At 36.3% G+C, this 22,593-nt stretch overlaps 3 protein-coding genes across 10 annotated transcripts; 1 reads left to right on the forward strand and 2 right to left on the reverse strand.

Annotated features, from left to right (window-relative positions):
• Nucleotides 1-950: 950 nt before the first annotated feature.
• Nucleotides 951-4,104, reverse strand: LOC108996605 (septin and tuftelin-interacting protein 1 homolog 1). Its single transcript, XM_018972585.2, has one exon. The coding sequence runs from the start codon at nucleotides 3,973-3,975 to the stop codon at nucleotides 1,345-1,347; it is 2,631 nt and encodes an 876-aa protein (XP_018828130.1). The 5' UTR covers nucleotides 3,976-4,104; the 3' UTR covers nucleotides 951-1,344.
• Nucleotides 4,105-6,888: 2,784 nt separating this feature from the next.
• Nucleotides 6,889-12,842, forward strand: LOC108996606 (maltose excess protein 1-like, chloroplastic). 3 transcript variants are annotated; one of them, XM_018972586.2, is made up of 9 exons: nucleotides 6,890-7,266; nucleotides 8,157-8,330; nucleotides 8,584-8,874; nucleotides 9,018-9,107; nucleotides 10,448-10,549; nucleotides 10,644-10,762; nucleotides 11,999-12,061; nucleotides 12,167-12,228; nucleotides 12,368-12,842. In XM_018972586.2, the coding sequence occupies exons 1-9, from the start codon at nucleotides 7,030-7,032 to the stop codon at nucleotides 12,448-12,450; spliced, it is 1,221 nt and encodes a 406-aa protein (XP_018828131.1). In that variant the 5' UTR covers nucleotides 6,890-7,029; the 3' UTR covers nucleotides 12,451-12,842. The 3 variants fall into 3 exon arrangements, with proteins under 3 accessions (XP_018828132.1, XP_018828131.1, XP_018828133.1); XM_018972588.1 differs by having other exon boundaries at nucleotides 7,159-7,266; nucleotides 8,164-8,330; XM_018972587.2 differs by lacking the exon at nucleotides 9,018-9,107 and having other exon boundaries at nucleotides 6,889-7,266.
• A 728-nt stretch (nucleotides 12,843-13,570) lies between these two features.
• Nucleotides 13,571-21,409, reverse strand: LOC108996613 (pentatricopeptide repeat-containing protein At5g14770, mitochondrial). 6 transcript variants are annotated; one of them, XM_018972601.2, is made up of 5 exons: nucleotides 17,804-21,409; nucleotides 16,253-16,440; nucleotides 15,784-15,912; nucleotides 15,473-15,696; nucleotides 13,571-14,161 (listed from the first exon to the last, which is right to left on the reverse strand). In XM_018972601.2, exon 1 carries the CDS (start codon nucleotides 21,056-21,058, stop codon nucleotides 17,933-17,935), a length of 3,126 nt encoding a protein of 1,041 aa, XP_018828146.1. In that variant the 5' UTR covers nucleotides 21,059-21,409; the 3' UTR covers nucleotides 13,571-14,161; nucleotides 15,473-15,696; nucleotides 15,784-15,912; nucleotides 16,253-16,440; nucleotides 17,804-17,932. The 6 variants fall into 6 exon arrangements, with proteins under 6 accessions (XP_018828146.1, XP_035540430.1, XP_035540431.1 ...); XM_035684537.1 differs by having other exon boundaries at nucleotides 15,473-15,912; nucleotides 17,864-21,409; XM_035684538.1 differs by lacking the exon at nucleotides 15,784-15,912 and having other exon boundaries at nucleotides 15,473-15,520.
• Nucleotides 21,410-22,593: the final 1,184 nt, after the last annotated feature.

Raw genomic sequence — 22,593 nt, forward strand, 5'->3', positions numbered from 1 at the left:
CCTGCTATAAAAAAAAAGGTCACTAGACTAGCAGCTGGGGTCACTATTCTTTTATGATTAATAATATTTTGTTTACCGATAAAAAAATAAGGAAAAGGCACATATTTCAAGCATCAGTTTAGTGCAGTGGGTAAATTTAGAGGGAAAAACTGATTAATTATAACTAAGTATATAACTCAAAATGACACTTTTTGGAGATATATGCATTAATTCTTAAAATATCATTAAAAATGCTTTTTAATTCACAAAACAATATTGCAATATTGTATTGACAGTAAATGCCCAAGGTCAATAATCTGCTAATGATGGCACCAATCCACGCCACATACAGTCATACAGGTTCTTAGGAAGGTCAAATGCAAATGCACAACAATGTGTGTTTGCTCTAGTAGACAACAGATTGTTCTCATTAAAAGGCTCAACTAACATACTTTGTAATAAGTTTCAATTACCATCTCAAGGTTCAAAGTTTGATATTGAATAAGAAATATAGCGGATAAAGTAAATCATTTGCTAGAAGATATGCAGACGTCTTGGGAAACATCGAACTTGGCCTTATCCATGATACATATTAACAAAAGAATGCCATCAATATCTGGAGGAGGTAAACTTTACAACTTCGTTGAAAGCAACACCATCTTCAACTTTAAAGACTTCTTGCTCTTGAAAGTTGACATTTTTGGTGAAAATTTGGGTTCTAAAGCTTCTAGAGAACGATAAAAATGCACTACAAAGGCTCTGTAATAACCTTCCCAGGGGTCAGGGAAGTCTTTTTTGCTGTGCTATATGGAGGTGTTTATGAAACTCCCATGGTGAGGTGTTTCCGGTATTCATTTAATATATACTCTGACTGTGTAGTATGCTTACCAATAAATTAGTAATTGATACCAGTATTATAGAACCATCTCTATTGAAAAATGAAAATAGTATTCAAATTGTACAGATGAGGATCCAGTCACAACTATGGATGCATTTCAATGAATGTATCTACTATCTATTAAACAAGCTACCTTAAGACCTAATATCGTTAACACGAAGAAGATCCGTATTTACAAGACCAGAAAACCGGAGAAAAGCGAAATGAAAACCTATGTTAAAGTCGCTTTTCCAAAAAAAAAAAAAAAACAGAGAAAATCTATGCTGGTGTCAAGGAAAATTAGACTTGCAATTTAAATTCGTACAACAAAAATTCTAGCCACCACAAGCTGGAAGAATCAGGACAAGCTAACCTTTTGAGTCCTGAATCTATGCATAATGAATAAGGCCTACAAATCAGAAACACTGTTCCACCTCAGCAAAGAGTTTCTTCACAACCTAACAACTTTTTGTAGGGCACTCTACAACTCAGCGTCTCTTTGTAAGAAAACTATTGTGCTTGTCCAGCAAATCTTGAAGGGATACAAGGGACCAAGCTTCATCGGTTTGGGAATACACCTTTTGATTCAAAGAGTCCATTATAATGCTTACATTACCGAAACCATATATCTGGTGACCATTGTGCATCCTGCCAGGTTTAGGCTTAAATAGTAATCCATGCTGTTGGGCATGCGCCTCAATAACTTCTTTCAAGCTCATGTCAACGGCACCACCCATACCATCCATATTTGTAACACCACTGAGGCTTGCAGCTGCTTGCTGTGCCGCTGCTTTCTGCTGAGCCTCAAATTGCCTCTGCTCAAGTACCCTAAAGTAGCTGATATTCTCTTTCAGACCAGGTTGGACCACCTCCAAACCTTCTACAGCCTGGTTCATCATCTCAAGACCAAGGTTAAGCTGATACCGGATACTTTCATTGGCCAGCAGCTCCTTTGGAAGAAGTTCCTTCCAGCCCAGGTACCATTTTGTAATCTCCTCAAAGTTTGGGTTCGACTGTAACCAGTGATATAAGACCTGTAGCCACTTGGGAAAAAATAACTTCTCCATCATATCAACCATAAGATGAATTGGTACATCAGAAGCCCAGTTCATAACCCAATAAAATTCATCAAGCTTCTGAATTGACGGGTTTACTTGGAATTCCTGAAGAACAAGCTGCAACTTTGGAACTATAAATCTACGCATAAGCTGCTCCCAACTAACTGAATCAAACACAGTCCTCCAAGGTGACAATATAGTATACGCAGACACATCACTCGGGTGCCAAGCACCAAGAATTTGACTCAACTTGACACGTATCGTCTGATACATACCCTCCAATTTGTGTCCCAAATACGGTAACCATGGATGCATCCAAATGTGGATCGGAACAGTTTCCCGCAGTGGTTCCCAAGAGCCCACAGCACTACTCAATTTCGGCATCACAATGTTATCCAAGATATATTGGAGAACTGAAGGAGGTAACAACTTTTCCCAGGAATCCAAAAACCGTAGCATCGGTTCCGGGTCTCTGGCCTGCCAAGTATTGACGCCAGAAATTCTCACAGCCGGTAACACAACTTCAGATACCAATTGGGCATAAGGCGACGAACCAGTATCCCAGATATCGTGAGAATTTTCACCCTGAAGCAAAGTCTTCCACAAAGACACAACCTCCAACCCGTGAAAGGGACTCTGAAGAGGGTCCCATCCCTGAAACACTCTAATAAACAAAGGCAAAGCATATGAGCATGCAATGCAGGACAAGTTACATAACTTATAATCATCAGGAAATTTTCTCTGTAAATCCCCGAAACACTGCGCAAGCGAGTCCAACGTCAACTTTCCCATCGAATTCTCATCTCCTAAACGGTCCAAAACGCCCAATATCTCCTCCATACTACCCAACTGCTTCTTCTGCCTCTCGGCCTCAACAACAAACTTCTCCTTCTGCTTGCTCAGCATCTCCACCGCCTCCTTCTCGTGCCTCAAGTCCCTGTCAATCTTCTCAATTTCGAGCTCCGCTAAGTCCACAACTAACCTCAAATTGTGCTGAAGCTCCGGCATCGGCACGTCTTCCTCCCTCGCCTTCTCCTCTGCATTCAAATTCTCCAAATTAGTAAGCACCCGGACCTGCGGACCCCTCATATCATAAACCTTCTGAACCACTTCACCGAACCCCTGCTCCGCCTTCCTTTCCAACAACTCTTTGGCAGTCACATACTCCTCCTTCTTCTTCCTGGCCTGCTTCGACCACTGCCTCTCCTTCACTCTCCCCACATTCTCAGTCACACCCCCCGAACCCTTCTTCTCCTCGAGCTCCTTCAACGCCGGCGGCAACTTCTTCGTCTCCTTATAATCGTTGAACCCCATGCCCATATTCTTAGGCCGCAACTTCGCCTCAATTGGGGCCACAATCCCTTGCGCATTCTTCCCAAGCCCACCGCCCCTGTACCCCATTTTCTCCAACAACTTCATCCCAATCCCCTTTGTGTGCTTCTCAAACCCACCAACATCGCTCCCACTTACAAACCCTTGATCTTTCACTCTCTTACCCTTATCCACTTTCGACTTCTCCGCTCTCTCCTTCTCCCTCCTCATAGCCCCTTCCTTAATCTTCTTCCCAAACGCTGATGGCAAAAAAATGTCGTCATCATCATCTTCACCTCCACTATTACCCTTGTTACCATTACCGTACTCTTCATTCTTACGAACCCCGTTAGAACTCGAATTGAACCCTAGACCCAGCCCAGAGCTAGCGGAATCGAACCCGAGCCCCAACCCAGGTTTGTCGTCGTCGTTCTCATAATCTTCGTTGTTTTCTTTCTTGGAATTCTGATCGATTTCCTCTGTGGGCAATACGGTCCCGGTGGAAATGAAATTGACGGGCTTGGAGAGGTCGGCCTTCTTGTAGAGATTGGGATCTCTACGGCGCTTTTTGGTGGAGTAATCGCCATCGGAATCGGAGGCGGAGTCAGCGAAGACGCCGTAGAGTACGTCGTCTTTGGTCTGAGTGCGCTTCTCCTTGCGCTTCCTGTAGTAGAACTCGCCGCCGATCCATTGCCCGTCGTCGAAGTCGTTCTCCGTCCCGAACCTCTCCATCTCCTGGTAATCATCCATCTTGACGTAAAGCCAAAAACAAGAAAAAGAACTAAGACTTGAATATCCTACAAACCAAAACCCTAATTCTGTACGCAGAGTCGGAGATTGGCACTCGGGTACATCAGATTTCTTGCCTGAAAATGGATCGTTGTAGTATTCTTCGTCTTGAATAATGCGGATCAAGCTGATCCAAAACCGACTACTGGGTGAAATGGGCTTCGTCTTGGGTTTTGGGCTTGGGCTATTGTAATCACTTCTAAAGTATTTTCCTTGTCTTATATATTATTCATCACAATTATAAAATAATTAAATATTTTGAAGTAAAATGTTATAACAAAGGCTTACATTGCACACATCCAACGAATTAACATATGATTTATTATTTTTATTATTCTATTTAAACATATATATATTTAACTATTAAAATAGAATGAAAAAAATAACAAATCATATAAAAATTAGATAGAAGTATGTAGTGAAAGACTTTCATATAAAATTATTTTTTTAACTGTCAATCAATTTATATTACGGCAAGAAATTATAAAATAATAATAAAATGGCGAATAACATATTTGAGGGGAGGAGACAATTTATTCCAATTTTATTTACAAGTTAGTATGAAAAACACGTTATACACCCTACTAACATGTTAAAATAAATATATATATTTTTAAATTTCTCTAACAAATCAGATTATATTATATTGAATCTTGATCAGGTGAAGGTCACAAATCCTTAAAAGTACAAACATACAACACTTCCACTTTTACATACAGGAAATTTATGCCTAGTTTTAGTTAAATAAAGTTCCTAACTCTCTAAATCAAAGTTTTAAATACCGTGTCGTACTGGTTGGTATAATCGATATTTATTGTGCCGGGCAGTGACTGGTATAGAAAATGTATGTATTTCGTACCGGATCAAATACCAGTTGTACTGGTGCGTTTTTGTCAATACTGGTCGATTTTTGGTGTAATGGCCAAAATTAGTGAATTTTTTGTATTTTTAGTATATTTTTGTAATTTTCACTCTAATTCTCACAACTGAAGAATATTTTCTTGACTGTTTTTAATCCACTCCTTTTGTGATGAAGATGAGTGTTTTTTTTTTTTTTTTAATAGTTGGATTGAGAACTTAGAAGTATTATTGAGTTTTACAAATATGTGTTTTAACTTTTAAAAACTTGTATTGATGTTATTTTGAAATATAATTTATATATATAATTAACTTATCTATATATAAACTATCTTGAAACAGTACCGGTATTGAAATATTTCGTTGCAGTGCTTTAACCGAAACGGTTACCAAAACAGTATTCAAAACTTTGCTCTAAATACCATATCCCACTGTCTTATTCTAAGTAGGGGTGTAATTGATTCAATTCAGTTTATTTTTAGACTTATTAGTGAATTGAATCGAACCAATTGATTTCATAATAATCAAAATTGAAACCTACTCGTTCATCAAGGGAATCAAATGTTTTGATTTTTTTTTTTCAGTTCGGTTCGGTTCAATTTTTATGCATTTTTTCATTTTTCTTCTGAATTTTATATTATTATTATTATTATTATTATTATTATTATTATTATTTTACATTGGATAAATGAAGTTCCTTAATCTAATTGTGTGTAATAATATGTTAATGTCATGATACTCTCTAAGATATTAAATTACTAATATGTAAAGGTGCATATAATGGAAGTTGAGTTATACTTATATAACTTAGGGTTTAATATATCATTTAATTAATGAGTACTATATAATGTAGATATGCAAGTGCATCAAGTAAATGTTAGGCGGATATCTGATTTTCGCCGAGCTCCTTCTTCTCTTTCTCTCATTCCTCTATTCACCTACATTGTTTATTAAGGTTTCTTTTACTTAATTTTATTTTACTTTCTCCAAGGTTGAAAAAAATAGATCTACAGCTTTCCGGCAACTCCCAAGAGATACGCGCGACACAAACAGATTTACAGATCGAAAATTGTTTGGAGGAAAGTGGTGGTTTTGCGAAAATCACCATATGTGATTCTCACGCACCACTCACATCTATGTGTGGTCTTCACACGTCATCCCTTTCGACAACTCTTCTCGACACACGCGCCAAATCACTAGACTTACCACCACCAGACCTTTCAGATATGATATTTATAGTTGAAAAGAGACAAATGTGTTACTTTCAAGGGCCGTCACAGATTCTGAAGTCTATCGAAGTTGGTCCAAACTGTAATCCATCATTTTTCGCATTTATCTTATTGCTTTCCTTTTTAGTTTCCTTATTATTAATTAAAATAAAAAAAGAATTTGTCTCTCAGACTTTTGTCTGTAGAGGTTGAGTTTTTATTTAAGCAAAGAGTGTTGTCCCTTGGAAGTTTATCTGTAGAGAGTATTAGCAATAGTGAAGACTAGATCAGTCACAAAAGGAAATAGTGTACTGATGGAGCTCCAAATGTATTATTTTAGTTTATGATGTCATGTTTGATATGGAGACATCCCAGAATGTATCCGATCGTGAATATAAGTTTTTCTGATAAATGAATGATAATAATTTTTCTTAAAAGAAAGTAAATGGTAGGCGATAAATTTGATAAATACTACCTAGCAACCATAAATAGTAGAATATTAATAACTTAAGAATAATGATACATACAAGTTCTAAATGTATAATTTTTGCATAAAATTTTTGTAAAAAGTAGACCTTATTATAAAAAAGTGTAAAAAACTCACTAATTCTTGGTAGGAGCTACTTTTTTATAAAAAAAATTTGTGCAAAACTTGTGCATTTAGGTGTCATCCCATCATTACTCATATGTTAATATTAATATTAAGTAATTATAAATAATAAAATTAAAATTTCGTGATATAATTAATATCTATTTAATATATAAAATTCAACGACTTCTTTCCACGTGTCCTCTCCGCACTCCCACATTTCTCGCTACCCAATCTGGAGTGAACAACTTTTCCCGCTGCCACCCTCCTCCACTCTCTCTCTCTCTCTCCCCTTCAATCATCAATCTCCTTTCGTTCTTCCGTATTGAACGACATAATCCTATCCTTAATACTGCTTCAATGGCCAAATCTCTCGTGGTTTCCTTTGGTAGTCAGGCGCCGGTTGGTCCTCAACATCCTTCCTTGTCCCCAAACTACTGCCACGCGCTTCCACCACCAAAGCCCTTCCTCTCTTCCACCCTCCAAAGCCCCCTCTCTTTGAAGTATGATTCTTTCACTCCTTTGCTTCACCGCCGAATCATCCGTTTTCCGGTTCCTTCCGCTCTTGAATCCGACGTCCCACATCCCCTTCACGAGGTACTTCCACTCCGACTCCGAGCTCTTTATGTTGTAGTCTACAGTTTTATTTTCAATAAGTTTAACCAATGCAGTGTTTGCCGGGCCGAGAAAATGGAATGAGTTTACCGATAAAATAAGGGAAATCCCCGAACAGTTTCTGGGCTTTCCATTTCTCATTCTCTAATTCACAATTTCAAGCAAAATCAATAGATGATCGGTATTTATTTTGTTGTGGTTGGGGGATAGACAGTTTACAGAAGACCGATATCATTAATCCAAGCTAGTCAGCTGAATAATCGTTGTACTCACTTTTCCAAAAGATTCGATTTAGTTAACGTGGCGTAGTGGAAGAGCCATTTCTGATGGTTAATCTCAAGAAATTAATACCTAAGCAAATTTCTGGTTGAGATTTTCTTTTTGGTGGTGGAGGGGTACGTACAGGACCGGTCAGTTGAGCAAAATGATTATTGACACCTAGTTGAGTAGGATCTCGCTTTTTCAAAAGATTCAATTTCCTTTCTCCTTTTTCACGGTTGGCTCTAACGGAAAAGCTAATAGATATGATGTTGTAACTACTAAAGCTTTGGTTATAGGAATTTTTTTTTTTTTTTTTTTAGCTTTGATATATAACTTGGTATAAGATGTTGATGAAATTCTAATTCTCAGTCCTGTCTATGGTAGAAATTAATTTGAGGCCTTACATCTTGTGTTTTCTGTTTCCTAACAGAAGCTCAACTTAGTTGAGCTGAAAAATGAGTAAAGAGACTCAATTAATACTCACATTTTCTAGAACCAAAAACAAATTGTGCTCCTATAATGTTGCATTTTTCATTTTTTATTTTCCTCTTATCCTCTGGCTGAGGTTTTAATTCAATGTACTAATGGATTCCATTTGGGGGTTTTGAAAGGGATCAGTGAAATATGGGGGCAGTAAGAGCTTTGAGCAATGGGATTCGTTAACTGCAAAGTTCTCTGGAGCATCAAATATCCCATTTCTGTTACTGCAAATGCCTCAGATCATCCTTAACGCTCGCAATCTTTTGGCTGGTAACAAAACAGCCCTTCTAGCCGTCCCATGGCTGGTAAACCATTACAGCAGCATCTTTGTTATTTATAGCAATACTATGTAATTTTGTCATGCTCAGCTGAGTGATGTCTCGATCCTCTTCCATGATTTTGTCATGCTCAGCTGAGTGATGTCTTGATCCTCTTCCATTATTACATCATGGAGAGTCTAAGATTCAAAACTTCAAACAATTTTATTTTCCTATTTTTTATAATCAACCAGGCAGATAATTGCCTTTGAACTTAAGGAACTGAATGTTGCAAATGCAGGGGATGTTTACTGGTTTGCTGGGAAACCTTTCACTCCTCTCATATTTTACAAAGAAGAAGGAGAATGAGGTGATCGTTGTACAAACATTAGGCGTGCTATCACAATATGTGGTATTTGCACAGCTTGCACTGGCTGAAGCCATGCCTCTGCCTTATTTTGTGGTCACTTCAGTTGTTGTCGCAGCGGGACTCATATTGAATTTCATGAATTATTTTGAATGGCTCAATTCTGGATTATGGCGTCTTTGGGAAGATTTTATTACTATTGGCGGGCTGTCTGCACTTCCCCAAGTAATCTCCCCCCCTCCCTTCTATCAACCTCTCTATTAGCACTCCCAAACACACGAACATTAAGTATTTATTTTGGTATTTAGATAATGATGATGTTTCTTAAATTTTTGGTTCAATATTGACAATGAAAACATTTAATACAGATTATGTGGTCTACCTTTGTCCCATATATACCAAACAGTATCTTGCCTGGGGCAATAGCTTTTGTTATAGCAGTGGCGGCTGTTATTATGGTAAGTTTACACTACCTGTGGGCTGTTTATTTGTTTTTATATATGTCAGACTGATGAGTTATGAACTTATGAGTCATACATCAGGAAAGCATTGGCACACAGCTCAGTTTAATTCTAGGTGCATAAAGTTTCCTTTCTTTTGTCTATGGTGTTGATAAATTAATATTCTTACTCATGAAGGAGGAGAGAAACCCATCCCTAAGAAACCATACATTAAGAGTTGACAGAGAAATTGTGGACATTGTCTTCCAACATGATTAAACTTTTTGTGCTGGACAATGAGTGAATCTCTTCATCAAAACAATCGAGACATTTAACAACTCTTCATTGTTAGATGCCTTAACGTTTCACATTGTTGAACTCATCGACTAAGACACACTTTAGAGTCACTTTCCAAACCATAAGAGTTCCTTCCCTTTCTTATTTTCAAAGGGACTTTTCAATATTGTTCCCTGTCATGCAAATAGAATCATGGATATAATGTACTTCTTGTTATCACGTATTTATTTCATGTCAAAAATTACCAAAGGAAAATGCATGATATGATTTGTAGATAATCAGTCACAAAGAAATATTGCTCAATTTCGAATATGTGGTCAAACTAAAATTAAAGTCACAAAGGGTCCTTTTTGTATTTCAGTTGGTTTAGATCAATAGAAGTAGAACAAAGAGAAGTGTAACTGTGTCAAAAATTTAATCACATTTCTTCTACGGATATTTAATGAGAGAAGTGAAAAAGGCTCCATTATATTTTTGTCACAATTGGAAGGATTTGTGAGAGGTGGAAGGATATTGTACTAGGTGTTAGAGGGCATTATTGTAATAAGTATAACTCATGAGGGTATAATCGTCAATTGCATTTTTAGTATATAAAGTGGAACAGTAATGAATAAACAGTAGGGTTTTGAACAAATGGTTTTTCCCTCTTGTTTCTGTTCTCTATGCTTTTCAACACTAGGTAAGTGTGACACGCCCTTAGTGGACCCAATTTTTTACACTTATTTTCTCCTCTCTTCCTTTCATTCCTCAAACAAAAGAAAATACTATATAGAATTAAGAAAATACTATATAAATAATTATCTTTTCTTCCTTTTCATCACTTCTTTTCTTTACAATTGAAAAATTAGAATCAAAGGGTTTATCTCGATACATTTCCGTCCAAACAAATTCATCTCAAAACATACTGTGAGATTAGGCGCCTTTGATATGAACATGAACAATTCAAGGTTTTTCATCTGGTAAAAATGCTTGTGTTTAAATGCTTTTTCATATTTGAAATTTCTTTAGAAGAGATTGGAAATTTGTGTTGTTTCTAAACATGTAGCTGCTAAGATTTGCAGGCAAGACTGGGAAAACTTTCAGAGAAAGGTGCAAAGTTTGTTGGAGCAATTTCTGGGTGGACAGCTACCCTTCTCTTCATGTGGATGCCAGTTTCACAAATGGTAAGCTAAGCTTGTCTTGCTGTTATAGAATTGCAACATATTTAACAGGGAAATCTCTTTTATATTTACACTGAGAATATGTGCTCCTGTTCAGTGGACAAATTTCCTAAATCCTGATAACATCAAGGGCTTATCAGCTTTCTCAATGTTGCTTGCTATGATGGGAAATGGACTTATGATCCCACGTGCACTCTTCATTCGTGATTTTATGTGGTAATGCTCTTGTCCCTCCAGCCTTTTTGTGTTTTCAATGGTGATATAAGATAGTCATTGTTCTGTATAACTTGCATCATACAGTACATCTATATCTGTTACCATATTTTGGAAACAGCTCGCTTTGTATGAAACCACACATCCTTACTCAAATCATAAATTTTGGAAGCTAAAAGGTTTGAACTCAATCATGACCACTCAACCTTTAATCCATTAGAAATTTTGGTAGTTTAGAAGTCATTTGCTATTTCAGGTTGATTATTCCTCCACATGAAAATTGTTATTTAAATTATAATTAAATAAAATATGTTACTAAGTTAAAGTTATTTAATGACAAATAATGTATCTACTTTAATTACTAACTTTTATTTAGGAGTACTGGACTTTTAGTTTCAAAAGGGATGTCTTTCTGGTTTTCTCAACCTAGTTTTTTTTTTTTTTTTAGTTTTGTAACAAATGGATTTATAAATTACTGTTAGTCCTTCCCTTCACTCAAGTAAGATTTGTGAAGATTCTCAATACTAAGATAGAAACAATGGATGATAAGGAGAGAGGAGATCAAAGTTCTCAACCAAAATTTTGGGTATCAAAATGCTAGCATTGACACTCTTTTAAAGGTTTAATTTATTGCATAATGGTTCAAGGTATGCTAACTTAGTTACCTCCACTATTTTTATTTAATAAATGTAGCTATTCCTACATATCACGTAGGTCCTACAACTAGTTACTAAAATAATTATGCCTGTCGTCTACCATGGTATTGTTTATAATGACGCCTAGCATGACATATATTGCAAAGACTACCATATACCTTAGTACTTGCGGTTAAAAGAAGGGCAGTCCTATGAAGCAATTGTGATTCTTGATGTTTATTGACTCCAAATCTGTGGGTGAAATCCACCTTTTTTTGTGGGAAAAGAAAGGTTGTTGCAGTGGAGTGGTCTGTCCAAATGGCTACTCTCATCAACAGAAAATCTACATGCATAAATTATCTATGATCAATGTAAAATATTGTTTTATCATTTTTTGATTGAAATGGAAAGTATCACAGAATTCTTGTACATATATCGTTTGGCTTCTTTAGACTGCCGGGAGGTTATATGCCAACCAATAAATTTTGATCAACTGCTTCTCGACCTGCTTTAACACCCTTTATTGTTGAACTTATTCTTTGATGTCTAGGTGAATTATTGGTATATACACATTAACAAAATGATGGTTCATCTACGATTGCAGGTTCCTTGGTTCATCTTGGGCTTCTTTGTTTTATGGATATGGGAACATTTTATGCTTGTACTGGTAAGAAAACCTCAACTAATGGTCCATATCTACTGGTATCTTTAATGTTTTTTGAGCAGCCATTTGGATTTCAAACTGAAACAAGGTATTGTATTGTGATTGCAGTTTCAAAGCTATTAGTAAGGAATTCTTCTTTGCAGCATCAACCGGTCTGTTTTTGTGGATAGGTTGTCCCTCTTCCTCAGCAGTGCAACAAGCCAATTACTTTTTTAGAGTTATATACAGAAAAAAAAAATGTTTTGGCCCATCCATTGATTATAGTGTTTCAGGTGGAAAATATCTCTGATATCATTATCCTTGTAACAGGAATGGCTCTGTGGAGAGATACCGTAGTTTATGGTTATGGCTCACCTCTGACATCTTTAAAAGAGTTGGTTTTTGGATCTTAATCCAAGGTGATTGCTGCAAATAGATCCCAACTGATGCAGAAGTGACCTGGCCTCTAAATCCTGAGCATGAAATGTAGCAAATTATCCTCCACTGTGATGCCAGTGCTTGATTGACAGACATCTGCGACACTAGAATGCCAAGAGGTTCAAGTATAAAGCATGTCTCTCATATCATAATCATTGCCGGAATTTTATCTCCAGGATTTTGCTGGAATGAATACCTTGCAACTCTTACAGGTTGGTTATATAGGGGTTGTTATTGTCAATCAATTATGAAACCACATGCCAACTCGGAAGACATTTGTGCTCAAAATTTTTTCGTGCAGTTACGTGTAACATTGTATAATCTCTTATAATTATTTGTCCGATTCCACACCCTGCTTGTTTTTTAAGCTCTCTCTCTCTCTCTCTCTCAGGGTGGCAAATGCCTTGTTGTGTGTTTTAAACGAGTTTCCTTCTGGTTGACAAGTTATGGACCCATTATATTGAACTGATAATCTCATACATCTTCTTGCTCTTTGACTACATTATTAGTCCAAATCCAAGAACTATAAAAAAAATGTTGCAAATGTGAAAAATTTGCTCCTTTTGCCATGTGCGTTGAAGAGGAATGCCTGCTGCATGCTTCTTTTCATCAAACAGTGTGATTATTTAGGGCCCTTTAGATATTGAAAGTATTTCATTTCATCTCATCATTATAACTTTATCAAATTTCTACATAAAATATAATAAACAATTTAATTTTTTCAAATTTCAAAATAATAATAATATTAAAAAATAATATTCTAACAATATTTTATACAACTTTCATCTCAACTCACTATCCAAACGGCACCTTTACTCTGTAAATTTTTGGACTTATGTTTTATTGAATAATCATGGTTGTGGTATGAATATGAGATATTAATCGATTCCATAGGGTCATAACAAGAGAATTCTTATCAATAATAAAGAAAACATAAGTAAAGCTGCATTACACACAAACATATAAACATCAAAAATAAAGAAAATTAAAAAAAAAAAAGGTAAATAGAAGTGCTACATATGAACTATCTTATGCCCTGAAAAATGCAATTTGCATATTTTCAATGTGAAAAAATAAAATTTGATCATCAGAAACGAAGGTGTGTTTGTATGTTACCAACTAACTACTTGTATTCCCACGCAATGTACATGAATATTTTGAGCTATTAAAGAGAAAAATGTAAGGAATTATGTTAGCATACCAGTGGCCATTATGCAATAAACAAAACATTTACAGGAAGAATGTTAGCACCTTAATTTCTAAAATATTTTTAGTACCTTGATTTTCTTTTCTCTCATCATCATCCTTTGCAATTCAGCCCATTTCTTAGAAGTATAATGTTAGGTATATAACAGAACTGCCCAATTCAACTACTTCTAACGGGAAATTTTTTCCCAAGTGTCCCTTTCATCTCCTGGAGGAAGTCTTCAAACGTCTTGGAAGGCAGCTCCAAGAAAATGCCTCAGCATTCTCTCTTTAGTCCAGACAGCTCTTACATTGGTACTAAACCCCTTCCAAGATGTTTGGACACTTAAGTGGCCGTCAACCTATTTGCAGAAGTGGGTATGCATGCAAGACCACATAGACCCTGTCTTCTTGAAATAAACCAATCATGATTTTTCCATGAATCATAGTTTTTTCGAAACCTGCTGGTCATGATCCAAAATGAAAAAGCCCAAGATGATTCTGCAAAACAATGCATGTCAAGCGCGCCATGAGAAGCAATATCCAGGGACAACTAAAGCGATCCATAAAGAGAATAATCAACAATGAACTTTAAACTTTACTCGCTCCAGCCTCTCAGTTACTGCTAAAAGTGACCGATCAATCACGTTGTTAAATATTATGAAAGAAAAAACAAGAAAGGAAACCAAACACGAATAAATTGATAGCAAAGATTCAAATATAACATGAGTAAGAGGATATAAGAAAACATGAGTAAGAGGATTAGCAATCAAGTCTTCCTAAGTTTGCCTTCCATCCCTTGAGGATTAATGATGGGTATTCTTGTCGACTTGAGAACTATGAATCAAGGATTCACTCTTACCTATTGAACCAGAAACTAGGGTTGGAATTATATGGAGAAAAAGACACTTGGCATCAACAAAACTTCAATCAATTCTAGAAAGTTATATTATTTTTCAATTCATAAGTTGCGATCAGAAAATCGGGAATTTTATTAAGGACAGTTTGGTGACAGAAGATAGAGTTGGCAGAAGCCTAGAAGGTCATATAGGAATAGATATGTCAGAAGCATGATTTTAGTACCTTAGGCCTGTTTCTGAAGGTCTTTGATGTAAGCAATTCCCAAATCTGACATAACACTAGTGCACGTTTGAAGAGATTTCAAGTTTCAAATAACCACTTTCATTTATAAAGATATGGTTATAAAGCAGGAGTGTAATACTACAAACTACCGTATCCATGATTCTGGAAAGCTCTTTCAGCTTCCTCGTTCTTTCCAAGTGTACAAGTTCCTTATTTGACACAGTCAGTGAGGACATCAAACAATTGAGGCCTTGTACTGATAGATTTGAACAGTATAATACACAATACATAAAAAGTAGAGATCTATTTCAAAAATGTGTTACAGTCACATCTACTCCGTATTACTGTCAGTATACATAAGAGTCCATAGCATATCAAATTATCATTATCATTCCATGTCTGTATACCAATTGTATGAATTATTTCCCGGTATAAGAAACTAGAAAAACAGCTAGCATATAAATATTGAATCTTCATCTGTTTTACTAAGCAACAACTAAAAGAAAGCAATGCATAGAATCAACTTCAAATACGGCAACCACATTACTAGTATAAATGAAAAGGAAATTCACTAAACGCTAGGCAAGGGGGGGAAAATGATGGAGCTAGACTGCTTTCCACAGATATGGACAGCTTCATACTTTTTTCACTATTATTTAACTAACCAGCAGTAAATATCCAGTTAACAAAGATATACAAAATAGTGGAATGAATAAATCATTGTATTACCTTCTCGCATCTCTGTCACCTTAGTCCCGTTTTGTGCCCTTCTAACCACTACTGAAAATCCATACAAGACAACAAGGTTTGAATTATACAAGTGCTTTTTAGAGCTTTCGATATGCCAGCATATGAGGTTTTCAGTGGCTCCTTCTCAGGGCCTATCTTTTCTCTCCAACAGTTAAACAAGCACAACATGGCTGTAAAGATTATGCTGAAAGGCCAGAAATGACCTAAAGCAGAGTGAAGAAATCAAGGAACAAAACCTCTAGAGCACTAAAATAAGTAATTTATTAAAGATTGTATAGTATAACACTTACAAGCAACTAAATAATGTATGTATTCTGTCCTTTGCAAAATGGCAGAGCTATTGACGCTTCACTATTTGCATCTGCTGCTCACAAAGTACAAAGGGTACAGATACCCATGGAAGGGGGGAATGCATGAAGCTAAAAGGGGGAGAAAATAATGGCATTATGTCAAAATTGGTTTCATGAGTTTGTTCTCAGTCCCATCATGCCAAACGCACAGAAGGACCAAAAACTTCTTATAGAGGTACATGCGCAGCCTAAAACATAATGAAAGGACGTTTCAAAAATGCAGGGTAGAGACCATATGTTTCCGAAATGATGATTTGTGGATCTTTGTCAAGACTATAGTGAAAAAATCAAGAGCAGAAAATAATGAATCCTGTGTCCATAAGGGGGTGTTCCTTGACCCTAAATTTCTTTTATTTTTTTATTTTTGTTTTTATTCATGGTCCCAAAACACAGTATGGGAAATCATTACCTCTAATTAGGAAACAAAGTTTTCCAGGGTGAATGTTTCCCCCTTCTAGGAGGGCAGGTCAACTTCTCTTTCTGCTCTGAAGCTTTGACTGGTAGTTCAACATTTTTTTTCCTTCCCTTGATATCCAAGAACCCAGAGAAATGGAAATATCTTTTTTCTATATACTGCCAGAAAGGGATGAAGAACTTCTGCAAAGTTAACGGAATATTATTTGTAAAATGTAGAGGGTAAGTAGCAAAAATTGAAAAGATCCATGTCTCTGGGAGACGAAGTCAAAAGGAATGAATGCAGAAACTGCTCTTTCAACTGCAATGATTCTACTTCACCAAAATACAGGGCATCTCAAAGCTAGAAGAATCAACAACTAACCAAACTAGTCAGGTACAATAATTTGGATTGTAATTAGAAAATTTGAATATAAAATAACTTATAAATATTTCAAAAGTAAATCAAAATTAATGACAGGGATCTAGAATTGGTGCTTTCCCTTCTCAAAGCAGGAAGCATAAGTGTGAATGTGTGTGTGTGTGTGTAAGAGAGAGAGAGAGAGAGGGAGAGAGAGAGCATTAAAGAAAGAGATGGTATCAGTGGATGTTAAAATAACAGTGAAGAAACCATGCAAGAACAGTATAATGAATGTGATGATAAAAAGGAAGAAGATGAAAGACATAAATGAGCATCCTGTGCCACTAAAGAATCTACTGAGTGCATAAAGGTTTCAGTAAATTCAGTTCATAAGAACTTCAATGGGAAACTACAAAACTTAGGAGCCGTCATCCCTGCCATGCAAGATGAAGATATCCAGAATAGGATAGAGCCATGCCCTCTGCAAATTATAAGTCGTATCGTTTTTTGTTAGTGTCCTAAACAACATTTTCTTTGGCCTTTCTTGTCCTTGTGATTACAACATTTCATGATATTTGGACTTTGTGATGAACAACTGTACACCTCAGATGTCCTAGAATTAAAGAGACCGAAAATCAGTAAAAGAGATATTGACTGTCAAGAATACAAATAAACTCAAGGTGGTTTGAATAGCAGTCTTGGTACTGTAAAGCGGAGGTGAAGGGGGACTTGAAGAACGACGTGATAGTGGTCACAATACTGCTGAAAATGATACTGGCTGCAGCTGTTTCTGAACACTTACCAAATGAGGAATTGGGAAGGGAGGTGAGGCTCCAATGCAATAGATAATACAAGGGTGATAAGTAAAGGGAGGTAAAAATATAAGAAACAAGCAGGCCACTTCTCCTTGCAGCTGCTTTTTCCTCATTTAACGCAATAAATGCTTTTCCTAAAAAAAAGAATAAAATATTTTTATACTAATTAATGCAGTTCAGAACTCTATTGTTCAGCTTATTGTTAGTGTTAATTACGAAAAACACCAAGTAAGAATTGATAATGGCTGAATTCTTATGCTCTTAAGTTTTTTTCTTTTGGGGGTAAAAAAATGCTCTTCAAATAGAGAAACAGACTTTGATCAGTTTAGAAGAAATGCAATGTGATAATATAAATGCTCTAGGCCAATACAAAGGCATCAAGAATGCATACCGAAAATACTTCAGGACCCTGTGTCTAAATATATAATTGGAATGTTGCAGTAACACATACTTCCATTAGTGCTCAAGTGGTAGGCTATCCACAATAGACATCTCCTGTCTTCTGTTTTGAGCCAATCTATCATATATTCTTTCTCTTATACATTTCCTTTACCAGTTTCTTAGCATCAACCTTCTTTCCTGGTCTAGCAAACGTAGCACTAATTCGTAAAAGGGTACTTTCACATGGAACAAACCCTTTCTCTTGCATCTCTGTGAATAATCTTTTTGCCTCAGCTCGATATGGCACTTTCCATGCCATGTCCAACTCTGGCCGATTAGATAGATTGCACCAGCCACATATCAGTATGTCATAAGTTGAAGAATTTAGAGACACCCCTCTTGCCTGCATCTCATTTAAAAGCTCTCTAGCTTGGTCCATCTTCCCCACCTTAGCAAAATCACTAATAAGCACATTGTAGGTGCTAGTTTTGGGAACAAAACCTTTAGTTACCATTTCGCAGTAAAGTTTTATTGATTCCTTCTTATTTCCAATCTTGCCATGTCCAGAAATTAAAGTATCATAAATAGAAGCATTAGGGACAAATCCTCTTTCCTGCATTTCACCAAATAAATCATCTGCCTCTTTCATCAAACCAGCAGCCGAAAGACCTCCTAGAAGGAGATTGTATGTAGCAATATTCGGAGAAACTCCTTGAACCAACATCCTAGAATACACAGTGAAGGCCCTCTTTACATGGCTGCTTACACAATACCCACGTATAAGGGCATTGTAAGTAATAGTATCTGCTTCAAGCCTTCTTTGTGTCATATCTTTCAATACTGATGTGGCTTTCCTGGTCATCCCTAGCCTGCATAAGGTAGTGATGAGAGTGTTATAAACAGCCCGATCAAGTTTAAGCCCCATACCTACTAGTTGCTCATGCATATGAAAAATTGAATCTGCCCTCATACTCTTTGCAGATGCACCAAGCATAACTCTATAAGTGGTTAAAGTAGGGTGATGACCCAGCATCAACATTTCATTCAAAATGTCCATTGCTCTCTTAATATCACCATCTTCACAAAGCCCCATAATCAGAATGTTCGAGGAGATTGAATTTGGCATCAAGCCTTGGCTCTTCATCTCATTCCAGAGTTCAAAAGCATTTTCGAAGTTCCCCCGCTTACAATAAGCATTAATCATGGTGTTGTAAGTAGCATGGTCTGGAGACAAACCCAAATCTCTCATTCCAGTATAAACAGATTGTAGTTCATATTTTCCCAGCTTCAATAGACCGTTAATCAAAACATTATATGCAACAACATCAAACCTAATATTTCTCTGTGTCATTTCTTGGGCCATGTTAAGAGCATCTGACTCCTTACCAACTTTGAAGAAGCCATCCATTAAGGACGTATAGTTAACATGGTCAGGCAACAAGCCCCTAGACATCATTCCTTTGAATAGTCCCTCAGCCTCCACCATGCTTCCTCCTCTTTTCCAGTTGTTCACAAAAGCATCAAGAATAAAACGGTTTTCTTCTAATCCTCCCACTTTCATCTCATTATATAGATCAAGAGCAGCTGCTTGCTTACCTGCCTTGAAATGCCCATCAATTAGTGTTGCGTAAACAAAAGCATTTGGCAAGATATTTTGCTGCACCATCTTCCTCAGTGCATTAACAGCTTCACCAAGCATTCCTTTCTTTGTATACCCATTAATGATAGAGGAGTAGGTAATAACATTTGGAAAAGCATGCTTCTGCACCATTTCTTGCAGCACAGACTCTGCAGTATTCATGTCTCCTAACTTGCAAAGCCCATCAATTAGTGCAGAATAGGTGATAGAATTTGGAACTACGTTAAGCTTCAAAAATGTTCTGAACATGCGCGCAGCCTCACTGGCTTTCCCAACCTTAAAAAGTCCATCCATAAAAGCACTAAGTGTGACCACATCAAAACTAATGCCACGAACTACCATTTGGTTCTGAAGAATAAAAGCCTCGACATCTCTTTCTGCCTTTAACAGAGCATCAACAAGGATAGTATATGAGACGTGATTGGGTTCCACAGCCATCTTCTCCATCTCCATCAGAAGAGCTTTTGCTTCAGCTAATCTCCCATGCTTGCAAAGACCATACATAATGGAACTGTAAGTAACAACATCGGGGAAGAACCCGTTCATAACCATTTCCTCATACACAGAAAGTGCTTCCTCAAGCCCTTGCTGCTTACAGGATGCACTGATGAGGGTAGTGTATGTAATAAGGTTCGGCTTCAAATGCACACTGTCAGCCCCATCCTCAATATCCTCCGTTTTCAAAACTGCACACTCCTCATTTGTCTGAGACCCCAAAACCTCATCAATAAGACTCTTGGCCTGAACAAAATCACCCATCTTGCAAAACCCATTTATCAAAGTATTATAAGTAACAATGTCAGGCAAAAAACCGTTATTTTTCCTATTCTCCATCCATTTGAATGCGTGGTCAACTTCCCCCGCTTTGCAATACCCATTAATCAAAGAATTCAAACCCATAGTATCTCGATGAATCCCCCCACTTACTAAATCATCCATAACCCACTCTGCATGCTTTACCAGCCCAATTTTGCAAAACCCATTAGCCAATATGTTTACAGTAATAGAATCTAGAGACACCCCCTTCTTTACCATTTCTGACAAAAACCCAAAAGCCTGATTAGCCAATCCTTGTTCACAGAACCCCCAAATGACAGTATTATAGGTAACAGTATCAACGTCCGCACTCCTAAGAAAATCCAATGCCAGACCCAACTTCCCCACTTTGCACCAAGAATGAACCAATATGTTGAAGGTGAAAACATTAGGCAGAACCCCACAAGCGAGCATGTTATTGTAAAGAACCCATACCTGATCAACCAAACCAGAGGCATTGAATTCGTATAGTAGCCGATTCCACAAGGGCACAATGGGAACGATACCGTGGTTTCGCATAGAGAAGAAGGTTTGAGAGGCTTTGGAAAATCTTCCACACGTCAAGTAGAGGTGGATGAGGGTGCAGAAGAAGGAGGCATAAAGATGGGTCTTTGACGATGAGAAGGGGATGACATTTGTGTCGCTACTGGGATAAGGAGGGACGTTTGTGAGAGAGGAAAGTGGATTTTGATTGGGTTTTACGTATGATGAATGGTTGGGGTGTTTGGTGGAGGAAGAAAAAGAGAGCGACTGGAAGAGACATGTAAAGGAAGGGAGAGTCTTTGTTTGCTTCTTCAAGAGCTGCACCATTTTGCTTTGATTCGCAGCAGTCAAGACAGATTTCCACTAAATATCCTTCATTCGTCCGATAACAGAGGCGGAGTAATGTAGTGAAAAACTTCAAACCGGACTTCGTGTTTAGTTGTATTTTACACCTCCTAAAACAATGGATCCCTTTCTCCTCTCTCCGTGTCTCGATTTCAGACTCTCGATTCTCTCTCTCAATTCTTCTTCCTCTGCCAGGCCCTCGCGCCATGCCGTGCCACCAGCGAGCCACCCAATTCTGGAAGTAACCACCCGAGCACCATGATGCCGCCCAGGACCTCCCACGCGACAACTACCGTAAGCCACAATCACCCCGCTTTCTCCTCTTCTAAACAGAGCGTCTTCTTAGAGCACTCCCAATGATTATTCATCTTATATTTCAAAATACATTATTAAAACTCTTTTTTTTTTTTTTTTAATTTTATATATTAACTTTTATAATATACTATACATCAACTTATTTATTTTTTTTTCATATCATTTAAATATTATATTTTTTTAATCTTTTTTATTCATTTGAAATATTTTTTCTCACTATCAATAATATCATCATATCTTTTAATATTTATAATATCTCTCCATATACAATATCATATAATTATCTTCTATTTTAAATTAATTCAAAATAAAAAGAAGTGATTATATAATAAAAATATTCTCAAAGTATATTTTGAGAATATCTACTCTCGATAATTGTAAAAAGATATTCTTAAAATATTTTTCGATATATTTCGTGAATATCCATGAGCATACAGATAAATTTATAAACTTCATTCAACATCTTTATCACATTCGATATCGATGACTTCATTCTCAACTCCAATCGGATCTTATCAAACATTTATGATAAATATATAGTCAATATTAAGTACTTGTATTTTATATTTTACTATGTTTAGCCTAATGTTATATTTTTATTTTGTAGAAGATGTAACCTTAATTTCCTTAATATAGTACAATGAAATTAAACACCATATATTGATTTAAACGTAAAGTATCAAAATGTTTTTTCAGTTTAATTAATATAATTTGCTTAGATAAAATCTTGGAGTCATATTTTGTAGAGAAGAGGATGAGTACTCTTAAGAGCATTAGCATTGGTTTCATCAAATTTATTTTTAAAATTTGATAAAAAGTATATGTTTTACATAAATTTAAAACCTCCTTATCTATAACCTCACATTGGATTAGCTATTAGATTCATCAAAATAATAATATAATATTATTTTTTAATAATAAATTATTTATTTATTTTTTCATATTTTACAATTACACTAACCATATATACATTAATAATTTAATTTGATACTTAAATTATTGATACTAACCAGAGAGTCATTGTATAAATTATAGGAAATGTAAGAAATATATTTTATAATAAAATAATAGGAATAAAGAATAAATAGTGGGTCTTTAAATATAGAGATGAAAATAAAGATACTGTAGCTCAAAGCTTGAGCTTTGATGGTATGTCGAATCTAATGCCAGCATTTTAACTCCCAAATCATCAAATTTTGATG

The sequence above is a fragment of the Juglans regia genome, chromosome 13 (assembly GCF_001411555.2).
Source record: "Juglans regia cultivar Chandler chromosome 13, Walnut 2.0, whole genome shotgun sequence".
In the NCBI taxonomy this organism is placed as follows: Eukaryota; Viridiplantae; Streptophyta; class Magnoliopsida; order Fagales; family Juglandaceae; genus Juglans; species Juglans regia.

What these genes read in the sequence shown, in the direction of transcription:
- LOC108996605 (XM_018972585.2), bottom strand. Translation starts at nt 3,975, where the DNA reads ATGGATGATTACCAGGAGATGGAGAGGTTCGGGACGGAGAACGACTTC.
- LOC108996613 (XM_035684537.1), bottom strand. Translation starts at nt 21,058, where the DNA reads ATGGTGCAGCTCTTGAAGAAGCAAACAAAGACTCTCCCTTCCTTTACA.
- LOC108996606 (XM_018972586.2), top strand. Translation starts at nt 7,030, where the DNA reads ATGGCCAAATCTCTCGTGGTTTCCTTTGGTAGTCAGGCGCCGGTTGGT. An exon ending in TCCCACATCCCCTTCACGAG is followed by an intron (nt 7,267 to 8,156) that starts GTACTTCCACTC and finishes GGGTTTTGAAAG; the next exon opens with GGATCAGTGAAATATGGGGG. An exon ending in TTCATTCGTGATTTTATGTG is followed by an intron (nt 10,763 to 11,998) that starts GTAATGCTCTTG and finishes CTACGATTGCAG; the next exon opens with GTTCCTTGGTTCATCTTGGG.